Source organism: Convolutriloba macropyga, chromosome 8, assembly GCF_964194025.1.
Source record: "Convolutriloba macropyga chromosome 8, txConMacr16.3, whole genome shotgun sequence".
NCBI lineage: Eukaryota > Metazoa > Xenacoelomorpha > Acoela > Convolutidae > Convolutriloba > Convolutriloba macropyga.
The window spans coordinates 33,410,105-33,425,359 of record NC_134475.1 but is presented as its reverse complement, the minus strand read 5'-3'; the positions used below and the strand labels follow the sequence as shown (position 1 = coordinate 33,425,359).

Genomic DNA, 15,255 nt, shown 5'->3' with positions numbered 1-15,255 from the left:
ATAGCTTCTTCTATCGCCATAGTCCACCTTGAAAGAGTTTGTTCTCCATTTTTAATAACCCATGGCACAAAACAAGCGTATTTTTGGCATACAGTCGCTTCTTTCCAAAATAATAATCGCCGATAATATACTGCCTGCCCTGATTGATTCAGGTGCTTCAATTAGTGTAATTCGTGCCGATGTTTTTGGCAAGTTCAGCAACTTTAGCCCTTCGCTTACATTGGAAGCATCTGATATCCAAGCATCCGCCATAAATGGCTCTATGCTTCAATTTAAGGGTATGTGCTTGCTTCCATGTCGTTGGTTTAAAAATGGTCCCATGTTTTCTTTCAAATTTTACATTTGTGCCCACCTCAGTGTTCCTTGTGTGGTCGGTTTTGATCTCCTACACAAACAAAAATGTGCAGTAGACTTCTCTCGGGGTTTATTAGATGTAGGTGACGCAGTACTGGAATGTATCAGTCCGTTGTCTCAGTGGTTTGAGGATAATTCTCCGACAACTGAGACTTCGCTTTGTTCTGTAACTTCGCGTTTCCTTATTCCACCTCGAAGTGAAGCACTCGTAAAATGTAATCTAAAGTCACATCATGCGCATAAGTTTTCTTCAAGCAGTTCGCGTACTTCGTCTGACGCGACTGTGGGTTTGGTTGAGCCCCACGTAGGTTTCACCAGTTTAAACTCCCTTTTAGTGGCCTCGTCTCTTGTAACAGTTTCTCAAAATGAATTTTGGCTAAGAGTACTTAACCCTACTTGTAATTCCGTAACTTTATATCCTTCGCAAACTATTGCGCAAATCTTACCCTACAACGAGACTGTCCTTCAAACTGTTGGTTTCAATGCTGTTGACATCAATTCAGCTGAAACTTTGATGCAGTTGTTTAAATCAAAGTTCAGCACTCTCACTAAAAAACAACAAAAGGACGCTTTTAGTCTACTCAAGCAGTTTGCAGACGTGTTTGCTACCGACAAATGGGATCTAGGCTCATGTAATTTGCATAAACTGCGTATTCAGTTGAAAGATGACGCCCAGCCTAGCTGAGTGCCATACAGATCAATGAATCCTTCTAAAAGAAAAGATCTCAAGGATAAGATAACCAAACTCCAAGAAAAAGATCTCATATCTCCTACTCATTCCGAGTGGGCAGCTCCAACCGTGTTAGTTCCGAAACTTGACGGGTCATATCGTCTTGTTATTGACTATCGGAAACTAAATGCCCAAACAGTCAAAACATCGTGGCCTCTTCCGCGCATATCAGATATTCTAAATAATCTCGAGGGAAGCATTTTCTTCTCTAGCCTCGACCTTTGCAGTGGATTTCATCAAATGGAGATTGATGAAGAAGATCGACACCTTACTTCTTTCATTACGCCGTTTGGACTGTATCAGTGGAAACGGATGCCAATGGGTCTTTGCAATGCCCCTGGAGCATTTCAAAGACTAATGGAAATTGTTTTATCAGGGTTGACATATGAAATTGTCCTGGTTTATCTGGATGATATTATAGTCTTTGGTCGTTCTTTCGAGGAACACATACATCGTCTTCAACTTGTGTTCCAACGCATACGGGAAGCAAATTTGAAAATTTCACCTGCCAAATGTTCCTTATTCCAAACGAAGTTAGTATTTCTGGGTCATGTAGTCTCTGCTGACGGGATACACACTGATCCTGCTAAAATAGCAGCTGTGGAGAAATACCCAGTTCCACAAACTATTCGTCAGTTAAGATCGTTCATGGGCCTTGTTGGCTTCTATAGAAAGTTTGTTCTCAATTTTGGTTTGATTGCGAACCCTCTGTACCAATTGATGAATAAAACAACAACGTTCCATTGGACAGCAGACTGCCAAAAAGCTTTCGAGAAATTGAAAACAGCGCTAGTATCCGCTCCAATCTTAGGTTTTCCAAATGAAAAGGATCAATTCGTTCTCTGTACTGACGCATCGCTTACTGGAATTGGCGCAGTGCTATCTCAAAAACAGAAAAATGGTGAAAAGGTTATTGCATATGCTAGCAAAGTGCTGCAAAAAGGTCAAAGAAACTACTCGGCTACGAAACGTGAACTCTTTGCTGTGGTGTTCTTCACATCATACTTCAAAGAATTTCTTCTTGGGCAAAAATTTCAGATAATTACTGACCATCGCGCCCTCGTTTGGCTCTATTCGTTCAAAGAGCCTGATGCAATAGTAGCGCGTTGGCTAGAAAAATTAAGTATGTTCAATTTTGAAATTGTCCATCGGCCTGGAAAAACTATTGCAAATGCTGATGCTCTTTCCAGATTACCACCTTTGAATTTATCTGCTACTTCTGTCACATCTGTTTCTTCGTCTCCGCACTTTTCAGAAACGCAAGATCAGGATAAAACTCTGTCTGTAGTCAAATCATGGTGTCGAACAGGTGAGAAACCACCTCGATCCTTAATGTTTGGTAGACCATCTGCTTTGCAGTGTTACTGGCAGCAATTCGAGACATTGAAAATTATTGATGGTGTTTTGTACCGGCTATTTCAACAACTGGATGGATCTACACTTTTCCATCAGTGTTGCGTTCCACTTAACCAGGTTCAAAAAGTTCTTCTTCAGTTGCATGATTCACCTGCTTCAGGACATTTAGGCAATAAGAAAACTCTTGATCGGGTACGTCAGCGATTTTACTGGCCAGGATTGAAAAATGATGTGGACTCCTGGATCTCAGGTTGTGCAACTTGTCAAAAACGAAAGAATCCCAAACAATCACATCAGCAAGAAATGCAGCTCTGGGCATTCTATGAACCTTTTCTTTGCGTGTCAGTTGATATCCTTGGCCCTCTCCCAGAAAGTCGGTTGAATGAGAAATTTTATAAATACATCCTAATGATTGGAGACCATTTTACTCGCTGGTTCGAGGCTGCACCCCTACAGAACATCAAGGCTGAGACAATCTGTAGCACTTTCTTAGATCAATGGGTCACACGATTTGGTGTACCTGAATATATTCACAGTGACAACGGTTCGCAGTTCACATCGCGCCTTTTCGCAGATATGTGCAATAAGCTGCAGTTAACCAGCTCAAGATCTACTCCTTACCACCCGCAAGGAAATGCAAAAGTGGAACGCATAAATCGCACTTTGGAAGATGGGTTGGCAAAGTACTGCGCAGAACGGCATGAAGTTTGGTCTGTTCATCTTCAATCTTTCATGATGGCCTATCGTTCTGCAGTTCATGAGTCGACAGGTCAATCGCCTTTCCGATTAGTTTTTGGGAAAGAAATGCGCATGCCTGTTGATATGCTATATCCAACATTGCCCACTCCAATTGTTGGTCATCGGGATTATGTTTTTCAACGTTTAGTTGAATCTTCCACCATTTTCGAGTCCGTAATTCAGAAAAACGGATGGGAAATGCGCCGACAAAAAGCTATCTTTGACAAAAAGAAGCATGGTCCTTCGTATAAGGAAGGAGACCTGGTGCTTCTTCATTCACCAGTGTGCTCACAGGGTCAAACTCCTAAATTAAAGAGCTTCTGGTCTGGACCTCATTGCGTGAAAAAGGTTATTAACCAAATTAATTTTGTTCTACAAGACGTCAAAACTCAAAAACAACAGATTGCTCATTACGATCGCATTAAACCTTTTACACCATCAGACCAGCGGTTGCGCAGAAATCGTTCCAACCAAACTGTAAGACCAAGTCCTCAACCCATCGTCCCTGAAGACGATGATCTTGTGTTGGTTGATTTATCTGAAAGACAGGCTTCTACCTCTGATAGGTTACAAAACACTACTAACCCTACAAGTTCCGCCATTCCGTCACCGCCAGTTTTTTTGTCAGAAAATCAAAGTGGTTCAGGTTCCACAACAGTTCCTCAACGACCGCGTAGAGCTGTTGCTGATCATGCACGGCATCCAGGATTTTTCCGTTTAGCTTATTTTGATTCAGACAGTGATGTTGAGTGATTTGTTTAGATGCTCTTTGTGCAGCAAGTGTTGCTGTTGTTCACTTGCCTAGTAGATTGCAGTTTCTCTACACTTGTAGGCTATGACATCGAGGAAGTTCTCACAACAAAAATTTACTCGCTTCTTCCGAGTGAACAGTGTACGCCTGATAAATTAAGCACCAAAAACATTACTTTTGGTGGTTTGGTTCTTCATGCGCCCGAAGTTGATATTGAAATGAGTTTTTGCATGTTTCAAGCTTCTTACGCTGTTACCGGATTAGCGCATTCTGCCCGATTTGATGATTCTGTGTATTTAAAAGAGTATTCTCGCCTAGTGCCTACTTTCTATGCATTAGAAACTTGGGTTTGCAGAGCAATTTGGAGTGGTCGCAATTTCAAACTTCCAGGTTTTGCAGATGAAAATTTTAAAATGACTGAGGGGGATCTTTTGTTTGATGGTAGACCATACAAACCTGGCAATTTCAAGGTATTTGACTATTCGTACTCTTTCATGCGTGGTGGCAAGAAAGCTGGAATTTACTTCACCTGGCCTGTGGATTGGATTACCCCAGGTGGATCGAAAATTCACGCATCTGGTGTTATAAACGCAAAATTAACCATCGGCAAAGTAGTCGCAACTTTGGACAAAACCAGCTCTCCATGGTCCTTAATCTTGACAGATCCCAATGAAAGATCCACGTCCTGCAGTTTTCCAGGTTCTGACTTTCAGCATGACTCAATCACCTATTTACCGCATTTCTACGGTCAGTGTGAGATTAAATCAATATTTGAGTTCTCTCCGGAGCATCCTGGCGTTCAGATCTCTTCTGCTGATTCAATGTATTTGAGTGGAAAAACTGCTTCCAGGGATGATTCCCGCGTCTTTTATATAGAACTTCTGAACACAACTGTTAGTGTTTGCTCATATAAGGTCCGACCAACAACCTACTCTGGTGTTTACTCTGTCATTGAACCTATAACGGAGCAACTTCCGGAAATAGATTACAACACAGATGCAATTCCAAACTTAGTCTATGGGACAAAAATTGAGTTTGTGCATGTCAACGCGCATCTTTCGCGTCAACGAATTGTAAATTTCATCAAAAATGAAATTTGCAATACGCGTCAGATGATCTTAAATGGACTCATTTCTTTAGCGTCAAACTTGGACAATCCTAATCTCTTCCTCGGATCCGGTTCCATGTTAGGCATACATGCTGAAAAAGCGGCAGCTGTTCTTTACGTCCACAAATGTGTTAAAGTCGAAGCTCGAATTGCAGACTTCCCCTACTGCACAGAGGAAGTTCCTGTTCTTTTGGGCAATGATACGCAAATTCGTTTCATGAATCCGATAACACAAGTTGTGTATCCAAACTATACTTTGACTGCTTGTGATCCCATAGCACCTTACATGTACCGCACGTCTGAAGGCATCTGGATGCACTATGGAGATGATTATTCGGTCGCACGTACGCCCGAATCTCTAAGTGTTTTCAGCCATCTAGATTTTAGTGATAACTTACCTTCATTACACACCGCTGGTCTCTTTTCTTATCAGAACTTGAGGCAGAGCGCAAAGGCTCGGGTTCTAAAATACTCGCGCCGAACAATTTCGGGACGAGAAGTATATCTTGGTCCTCGCAGCCAATATTCTCATCCTGGTTTAATGCATTTTAATCCAAGCGTTTCCGAAGAACTAGAAAATTTGGCGGCTTGGAAATATTTGATTGATTTGCAATCTGTTGCGAGTGGTGGTTGGTACTACGCCGAGAGGTGCACTGTAATTATGCTAACAACTTTAGCGCTTCTAGGGCTCTTTATCTATATATTGAAACTTGTATTTGCGCTTAGGCTCCTTTCTCATGGAGTTCCTTTCTGGACAGTTTTCCGGCTTCTTAACCCCCTTGCGCCTTTTACGCAGATGCTTCAAAATCACATAAATAATATACACGCATCTGCGCCAGTCAATCATGACCAACTTGTCAATGAAACTGATGGGAACCCTGATAATCGCACTGTAATAGTTGATTCAATTTATCCGTCAGCACAATTAAATTCTGCCCGCTACACAACAAAAATTTAAGCACAGGTTGACTCTTTATCGCCTATAGTGTTCTGTCTTAGAAAAAAAAAAAAAACTGCCGCTTTCTGATTTTTGTCTTTTGCTTCATTCAAAATTTTTTTTTCTTTTCGTTCATCAATCACTAGCAGCCCTGATGCACTTCTGTACACAAATGATTGACATTGCTTGTTTTAGATGTCGACAAGCTCAGAGTCAATCAACACTATGCCTGCTTCTCCAGGCCCTGATATTCTTCTGGACACAGATCTTCTTTCAGGTGCTTCTTCGCCTGCAATTCCGTTGCTGGACGATAGTATGGACTCTCAAGCAGATACAGGAATAACTGGCAACTGGGCAAGTGATCAGTCGCTTGAGTTCCGTCAAAACCTCTCGCAAAATCGGGATCCTCAGCCGCACACGGATGTCTGCTCATCTGCTTCTTCGGATGAAATGACAATCATCTTTTGTCCGCCTTCCAAAAACATTCCAGTCGTTCAGACTGCTTCTGCAACAGCAGCTTCGGGTTCGAGAAGCAGCCCGCTCGAAGGAAGCAATTCACGCCAGGCTATGGGTCCACCTCGCAACGGTCCCTTACGCCTCAACGGTTTGGTGTATTCAGCAAATTTGCATGCCGTGTTGCGGGTTGTTGAATTTTACCGCAATGGGAAAGTTCGCCTTCAGGATCCTTACAATGCAAGGCGAAGGCCTCTGCTGGATCCTGCGGATCTAGTCGCTATCCCTGTTGACAACTCGGCTGAAAATCGCGACCTTCGAGATCAACTTATTCGACTTCGTCGATCTCGTGAGGCTCACGAGCGTGACCTTTACCAGGCTACCAATGAGATCGACAAACTAAAAGCTCGCATTTCCGAGCTGAATCAAATGCTAGATGATTCTCGGACGGCAAATCGTCTGCTCTCCGCGAAGGTTGTTACGCTGGAGAAAAAACAACCTAAAAAGCCAAAATCCTCTAAGGTCCGCAATGCAGGGGTGAATACGGACACTATGTCTGCCTCTGAGTCCTGTTCAACGACCTGTCGTCACCTCAGAGGTCTCCAAAACGAATTCCGCTCCCTGCGTTCTCAATTACTTCGGGGAAATCATAATCCACAAAACAAGAAAATAAAAAGGAAGCCTCGCTCGCGTTCTTCGAGCTCATCGTCCTCATCGGGTTCGGAGACAGAATAGTGGGACATGAGGACATGTCCTTCCTAAGCGGGGTGATGTAACAGCCCTACCCCATTATTATTCCTTAGGCAGTATAATGTTCCAGCTATTAATCTATTAATCTTATAGCGCCTTTCCGCTCAAGCTTTGTTTTACTTTCGTGCCACTGGACCATAGTGTATTTATTATTGATAACACAATTTGGCACGCAATTTATTTAGCTTTTGCGTGTTTCAAGAGCTAATTGAGAATTTGTTCCGTTGGCCATGTTCCTTCGCCCAAACGACACTTGATACTTTTCTGCTTACAATCCAGTTAGTTGAGCTTTTTCTCAACAAGCTTTTATAAATAACCTATTCAGTTTAATTCAATATTCTGAAAACTTACTTTGTCGATTTTCCAAAGAAAAAGATAGAGCACAGAAAACAAGGTAAGATCAATTAAATTGAAGTTGTTAATTTCAACAAAAAAAAAAAAACTAAAACAACCCAATTTCGAATCCCGCATTCGCAATTCAAACGTTCGTTTTTTTTAATACCTACCGGGTTGTTATACTAGTTAATGACTGGTTTTTAGTTATAATTTAAAATTCATACCGTTGTGATCCAAGTCGTGCAACCAATCTACAATGTCAACGTAAGGTTGCACGTGTTCAGGCACACGACACGTGAACAGAGCCGATGAGCCCAATTGTGTCGTCACAGAGTCCACCTCCAGAGCCCAGTCGTTCACACTTGAGCCGAATACTGAAAATCACAACATGTTAATCAAATGCAGCCTAGTTAAATGCAATACATGAACAATTAAAGTTATCATTATTACAGAGAAACATGCTTTAGTAACTAAAATTGATTTTCGGTGGGGTTTTTCTCATATCCTTTCTTCAACTACTGAAATTTAATCCGATTCTGGCTTACAATCAATTAAGTTGAATTGATCTTCACAAATTGCATCAAAGAGTTTTTTTTGCAGACAGATACTATCGATTTTTTTTCTATTTCAATTATTATTATTATTATTATTATTAAATTGACTTGGTACCCGCGATGCGGGAATCACTTTGTTAACTAATTAGAAACAGGACCAATTAACAGGATACTGATAGTATTTAAAGTTCAAAGCCTTTAATTTCAACAGCGAGTTCAGCTGTTTCCGAAATAACACTGTTGGACATGTCCAGTCAAAAGTTGAGATGTCATTTCGCTGAGAGAGAACATTTGCATATTTCACAACTCTCAAGACAAAATACTCTTCGAATTTGACTGATTTCGTCCAATTAAAATTGGTCTTCAAAAATTGTTTTGCTGCAGAACGGTTACTGCGTGGTCCCTTGAAAACTTTCCAATAATCATCAAACTTAAGGGCAGTATCACAGTTGTAAATTTTGTTCAGCATAAGAAGATCATTTCGAACCAAAAGAAAACTGATCGGCAACAAATTGTTGTAAATGAGGCTCTGATTGTAGTCACTATCTGTAAAAAATTTCTTATTCAAAGCCCACTTGAGCGCTCGTCTTTGCATCTTTTCGAGTTTTCTGCAATTTGGCCAATTCGAGAACCATACATTTGACGCGTACAGGAGAATTGATAAAATGTAACTTTTGTATAAACTTACTTTTACTTTCGTATTTGTAGAAAAGGGAACGTTTCTCTTCAAGAAAAAAAGCTTTTGTTGTGCCTTTGACAGCCGCTGATTGATATGACTGTCCCATTTCAAGTTATTAGTAATTACTACACCAAGATCATTCACCGAAGATTTGCATGTAATTTCTGTATCGTCTGCATACAAGTGGACACTACACTGATCTAACTTTTTTACATCAAAACATATAGCTTCAAACTTTGCATTGTTGAATTGCATTCTGTTTTCTTTTGACCATTTAATTGCTTTGTTTAAATCATTTTGTAGTGAAAATAAATTCATTTGACTTCCAATAATTTTTGTGTCATCGGCGAAAAGATATGTGCTGTTCTCCATTAGAGATGGAAGGTCATTAATGTACACAGCAAACATAAAAACCGCAAACACTGAACCCTGTGGACCACCACTCGTAACAGCTAACTCTGACGAATAATCATCTTTAACAAACACGCACTGCGTTCTATTTGACAAATAATCTGCAAAAAACTTGAGAAATTGGTTATCAAAACCAAAATGCGTAAGCTTCAACAAAATTGCATTGTGATTAATTGTATCGAACGCTTTTGCAATATCGAGATAAACGCTTAAAGCAGACTCTTTAGCATTCAAACAACGAAAAATTTTTTCACAATACTGGATCATTTGAGTGATAGTAGAATGCTTGGTCCTGAAACCGTGCTGGCGATTGTCTAAATTTTTCCATAAACGATCCCTAAATTTTCTATACAGTAATTTCTCGAAAATTAGGGAGAGCGCGCACAACATTGACACTGGTCTGTAATTTTCTATGTCAATTCTCGACTCTTTTTTATGCAGGGGTTTAATTATTGCTTTCTTCCAGCTCTTTGGAAATTCTTGCTGAATTATAATTTTGTTAAATATCTCAGTAACAACTGGGACAATGGCAGGTGAAAACGTTTTCAATAAGATTGGCTGCAATTTATCGTAGGACTCAGAACCCGAATGACAACTAAAGATCATTGATTTTACTTCACTGTTAGTGAAATATATATCTTCTAGACAAATTGTGGGGTCTGCTGAAGCGAGTGGCACTGAAAGAGGGCTCGTATCCTCTCTGAAAACAGATGCAAAATGTTGATTGAAAGCATTGGCAATTTTCAACGGTCCAGAAATACTGTTTCCAGCAAACTTCATCTTAGTGGGCAGATCAGGAATACGACGAAAGCTCTTAAGATTTTGAAAAACTTCTGTCAGAGTTAAACCTGCGAAAGAGTTCAGATATACTGTCTTATCTAGTTCAAGTGAATCAGCTAAATTCTTTTCAAGCCTTTCAATTATGTTCTTATCTTTTTGACGTCGTCGAGCTGTATTTAGAACATTTTCTGCGTGAATGGAATGAGACGAAAAGTAGTAAGGAGCTTCCCTTCGCCTTCTCGTTTTCCGAGGAATAAAAGCCATACAGCAAAAGTTGATTTCATCATAAAAATGTTGAAGTGTGTGGTTTATATCTCCAGCTGAGGCATCAAAGTAACTGAATCTTTCAGCAATTTTGGGAAGATTCGCTTTTCGGAAAGAATAAAGTGATTTTGATTTCTCAACCTGGCTGCTAGAAAAATTTACTTCAGCGCTAATCATTGGGTGATCGGAAAACGTTGCATGGATATGAGCAAAAGAAATAGTGTCAGGGAAAACCGCAAGAAAGCAATCATTTTTAACGTTTTTGTCCTCTATGAGAGAGCAAAATCCGTATTTCCGAAAAACCTGGCAAAATGTTTTTTCATAGGCATTATTACTGCTCAGGAGACTCCAATCAATTCCAGGAAGGTTTACATCACCTACTATGAGCACATTGATGAGATCTAAATTGTTTTTAAGAACTTTTTCATGAGCCGAACTAATAATTTCGTGTAAGTAAGTATCAAACAATTTTACTTCTAAGCGATAAGGCGATTCATGAGGTGGATTGTAAACATTTATAACAATTATTGCCTGCTCTAAATTGCAAAAGAGAGCCGAAGTTGCAAAGTCAACAGGAGATTTAGCTTGGATTGTTTCACTGTGAACATTAATTTCTGTTTTCATACCAATAACAACTCCTCCATGGCTACCATTACATCGATCAATTCTACTAACTACGCTATAAAAGTTTGAAATGAAGACACATGTGTCATCAACTCTCGAATCAAACCACGTTTCACTCAGACAGATAATATCGGGTTTATGAACTTTGAGATGAATATCAAGGCTAATTCTTCGATTAATATTCAGCAAGGATCTACAGTTTAAGGACGAGATTTTGATGGCTGGTAGTCAGGACGTATGGACGTTTTGATCTGTAGAGGACTGCATACTATTCGGGTTAAAATTTTCAGCGATAACTTTTCCCTTATAAAATAACTCTTGACCTTTAATGGAGAAACTGTGTTTTTCGTAGCCAAAATTGTTTATCAGATTTGTCTTCCGCTGATATAGTGTTTTTTCCTTTTTGTAGTCCTCAACGGAGAGAAATTTTTTTATGACAAATCCCGAACCTTTTAACTTTGAAACAGATAAGAAGATCGTTCTGAAAGTCCACGCATTATCAATTTTCACTACAACAGGCCTGTTCTTCTCGTTAACGAGTTTCCCTAATCTGAAGCAGTCATGAATTACGACATCTTTCAGTCCCATTATTTGTTCGAAAATAGATACTACTTGTTTTTTGTCTGTATTCATTGCTTCAATTCTCGAAATCTGGTCTTGATTCTCCTGTATTCCAAAAATTATTAATTTGTCGCTCATGTGGTTTTCCGATTGTTGATTATATTGAGGTTTTGGTTGGCTATTTTGCTTCAGAGAACCCACGCTGCTCTTTAAGTCTTTGATTTCATTTTGAAGCTGCTCAATTTTAGCTTCGCAAGAGTTTTGTTTCAATTGGTAAATATCATTTCTGATTTCAGACAATTCTTGTTGAATTTGTGTATTAAGTGAATGAATATTATCCGACAAAGAATCAATATCGGCTTTTGTTACTGGAAGTTGACCTTTTTGCTCGCAATTTTCACAAGACCAACTTATGCCCTTAATTTTTCCCAAAACTGCCAAAATGCTGTTTGGTAAATTTGAGCACGAATCATGAAACCACGTTTTGCAGTTTGAACACTGTACACAAAAGCTATCACAATTTTTCTGACAGGATCCGCAGGGAAAATCTAATAGACTGATATGCGCATTAGGTTTCGCTTTTTTGTTTTTTGTCATCTTGAGAATTGCATAAAAATGGGCGTCGGGGAATAGTTTCAGTTGTTTTCACAGGCAAACCGCCCCAGAAAACTTTGGGGGGGGGGAGAGAACACCCCAAAAACTTGGACAAAGAATAGGTACGATCTCACCGGGGAACTGATAAGCACTTCGGTTAGCCCCCGTAGACCCAAAATAAACTACACTCCACTTGCACTCCACGAAACAGATGGTAACCAAGGTGTGTAAATTTTATTGAAAAAAAAAACTACTCAATTTTCAGGTTTAAGAATCCATCAATTCAGCAACTCAATTTCATAGCACGTTAAAAATTTTTTATACAGAAAGTATTGTAATTATTTTTTTCCAATCATAATCAGAGCACTTAACTAGTTCAATGCTCAACTTAATTAAAATTTTAACCTCAATCGGCCTTGCGTCTTTTTGCAATCTATTTTTTACTGTTATAATCATACAGAATACAATCAAATGATAATTAGCGGCAAAACAAATGTCACGGTAGAAAAAACAACAAATTAACACACAGTTGCTAAATCACATCAAATAGCTAAGAGCCAGACGTCCTAACAATGTATGAGCAACTTTTGAAGATTGTTAGCGTAATCTATGAATTGAAAATTAGCGTTTTAAGCTCAATATACACAAGAAGTTACTCGAGCCATGAAAACTTTTCAAAATCTAATTTACATAAAAGCTAGAAGTGAGTCTTTTGAGAATGGACCACCGCTGTTGATCACACAGTCATATGAAAGTAACAATCTACTATTAAGCTTTTTAATCAGCTAGTAAAGCTGCACAAACCGACTAATTAAGTGAGTAACATTGACAAAAAATGCAGAGATTCTGATGAATTGCCTACCAAGCGGCAAATAAACGTCACCGAAAGCACACTTGACAAACAAATTGAACTAATAACCAGAGATGGACATAAAAAGACTGTAAAACAATGAAATTGTTCAGTTGCAAGTGTAAGCTAGAATAGTATTTTTATTTTAAAAAGTGACAAGTTCAATGAACCATGAAAGCTGAGAAGAAAGCTCTATCTTCTCCCAGTTTTGGAGCTACTGATTGCCCAGGTTGAGGTCCCAGACGGAAAGTCCATATGTCCAGACCCAGATGAACGCACGACGGGGGTGTCATGCGTTCAAATTTACATAGTCTGGAATCACGGAAAACGAACGAAAGTCTGGACAGACACTTTCCGTCTGGGACGATCTGGACATATCGACTTTCGGTGTGGGACCTCAACCATGGTATGTAACAGCTGCTTATCATATGAATGACATTTATATGGATGAGTAGATTGGTTTGAGGTATCGTTAGTTATAACTAACATGGTACGATGTGGATCGGAGAGCTGATCACTGATCCGAATGGGTTCATGGCCACACAGTGGTAGGTAGTGTTGTGCAAACTGGGCGTGTACTGACTGTCTTCAAACGGCAAAATCTGCAAACTGGAGTTCGGCAGTATGGAGCGTAGATTAGTGACGTCATCAACTTGAGTGAAACCATCTCCAAGTCGCCAAGTTAGCTGGAAAAATATGCACGGATCACAAGGGGTTATCTTGAAGTTCATTACATGAGTTCAATTTTAGCTTGAAGTTATATGTCAAAAATTGGTTCAGTTTCTATCCGAGTCGAGCAATACTCTTTTCATCGTTATAATGGACTAAGAAGGTCATCATTTCATAACCGGTCGGTGCCCAAACAATTTTCAAAAGAAATGAAAAATTAGTTACCGACATAACAAGAAAATTAGTAGACGTTAATTTCCAAATTAAATTGAAGGTGGACGCTAGAATGTAGCTATATTATAAACGGCTATCAGAAATTAAAAAATACATTCAACCCGTTTTTTTTAGCTTTGAACCAAAAATTTTGAGCATTTCCCCAAATATGATCCCCCAAATATGCTAATTGTGAAAAATAAGGCCAGTAGAAATATAAGCTTTGCAAATTTGCTGCTGCAATAAAATCGATTCAAGATTTAACCTGTGTGTGAGTGAGTTTGGTCATACACTCCAACATTGTTCCTTTCGATGCCTGATAAATGATTTCAGACTGCGGCTCGCTTATGATCTCGGGAGCCATACTGCTCATGTAGTGTCTGCTATTGCCACCGTTGGAAACTTCCGACATCGGATAGCCACCTTCTGTTATGTCATATGTTGTGTCATGGTTTTTACGCCCTCCTGAAGGTGATTGGTCGGCTTCAGATTTGTTGATGTAAAAAATAAGTTGAAGGAAGAATGTCAACATAAATGTTGCGTAACAGTTTCTCGTCATTTTTGAAGAATTTTTGCCTCTAAAACAGGGAAAAGATTATATTTGCAATTTGCTCCTTTGCTTTCTATTTACTTCGATATACCAAAATTAGAGTTGAAGTAAATTATACGAAAACTTCTTCAGTTCTTTGAAATTTTATAATTTACCACTATTCATTCAGCCCCCTTTAATATTCATTGAGGGAAAAGGCTGGACATATATTTATTTATTAGCTCTTTCACTTGTTTTTTTTTAAAGAATCAAGTAAAATTTGCGGCCATCTTCTATACAAAATTTATCTGTTCTTGTGAGTCAAAAAATGAGTCTCGATCGCCATCTCTATTTGTGATTGCTTTTAATTTTTTTTAAATGGCTTTTAATGCAGTCCACTTCATTTAATTTTGACCTATGTAACTACCAATTTAAAAGAGCATCTTCGTTTTAAAGATGATATTTTTTAGCTTTTAAATTTCAAGTCTACTCCAAATGACATTAAGAGAAAGTCTGATTTTAAATGTTTGCAAAAGCAAATTGGTAAACAAACTTCACAAAATCTACAGTTTTAGAGAGATTAGTTTGATTTATGACTTCAACACTTACCTGGTTAGTTTGTGAAAATTAGAAGTGCTGTTTTTGGCGATCCATTGGTCAGATCTAATCAAAATAAAGTTGTGTAATAAAAGAGCAAACTACTTGAAAGAACAAGAGTGATAAACAAAATTGACCGTGCGACAAAATGTCATGTTGCTGTCATTTTTTCTAACATCACACAAACACAAGCCGCTTCTTAAACTAGTAATGGATAGTTTGTTATTTTATAATAACTAGTAACAGCAAGGGGGAAACAAAAGGGGGATAATTATGAAGAAGACAAAGAATCAACAGGAGTGAACAAAAAAGCAATAACTTATGGAATAGCTTATCCTGCTTTGTCAACATAAGTCTGACTTAGTGAGAGTGTATAATACACACACACATTGTGAGCTAGACAGAATCCTTCCCGAC

At 38.9% G+C, this 15,255-nt stretch overlaps 1 protein-coding gene across 18 annotated transcripts in view; it reads right to left on the bottom strand.

The window, feature by feature from the left end:
- The window catches only part of LOC142344696 (cell adhesion molecule DSCAM-like), a 117,733-nt gene that overhangs the window by 96,160 nt on the left and 6,318 nt on the right, over positions 1-15,255 (bottom strand). For 16 of the 18 annotated variants that reach the window (XM_075396541.1, XM_075396546.1, XM_075396553.1 and 13 more), the window contains exons 2-4: positions 13,978-14,290; positions 13,318-13,516; positions 7,738-7,887 (exon numbers count right to left, since the gene is read on the bottom strand). In XM_075396541.1, coding sequence (XP_075252656.1) covers positions 7,738-7,887; positions 13,318-13,516; positions 13,978-14,271 — 643 coding nt within the window. In that variant the 5' untranslated portion in view covers positions 14,272-14,290. Of the gene's footprint in view, positions 1-7,737; positions 7,888-13,317; positions 13,517-13,977; positions 14,291-14,850; positions 14,905-15,255 lie in introns of all 18 variants that reach the window. The other 2 variants (XM_075396542.1, XM_075396543.1) reach the window with 1 other exon arrangement.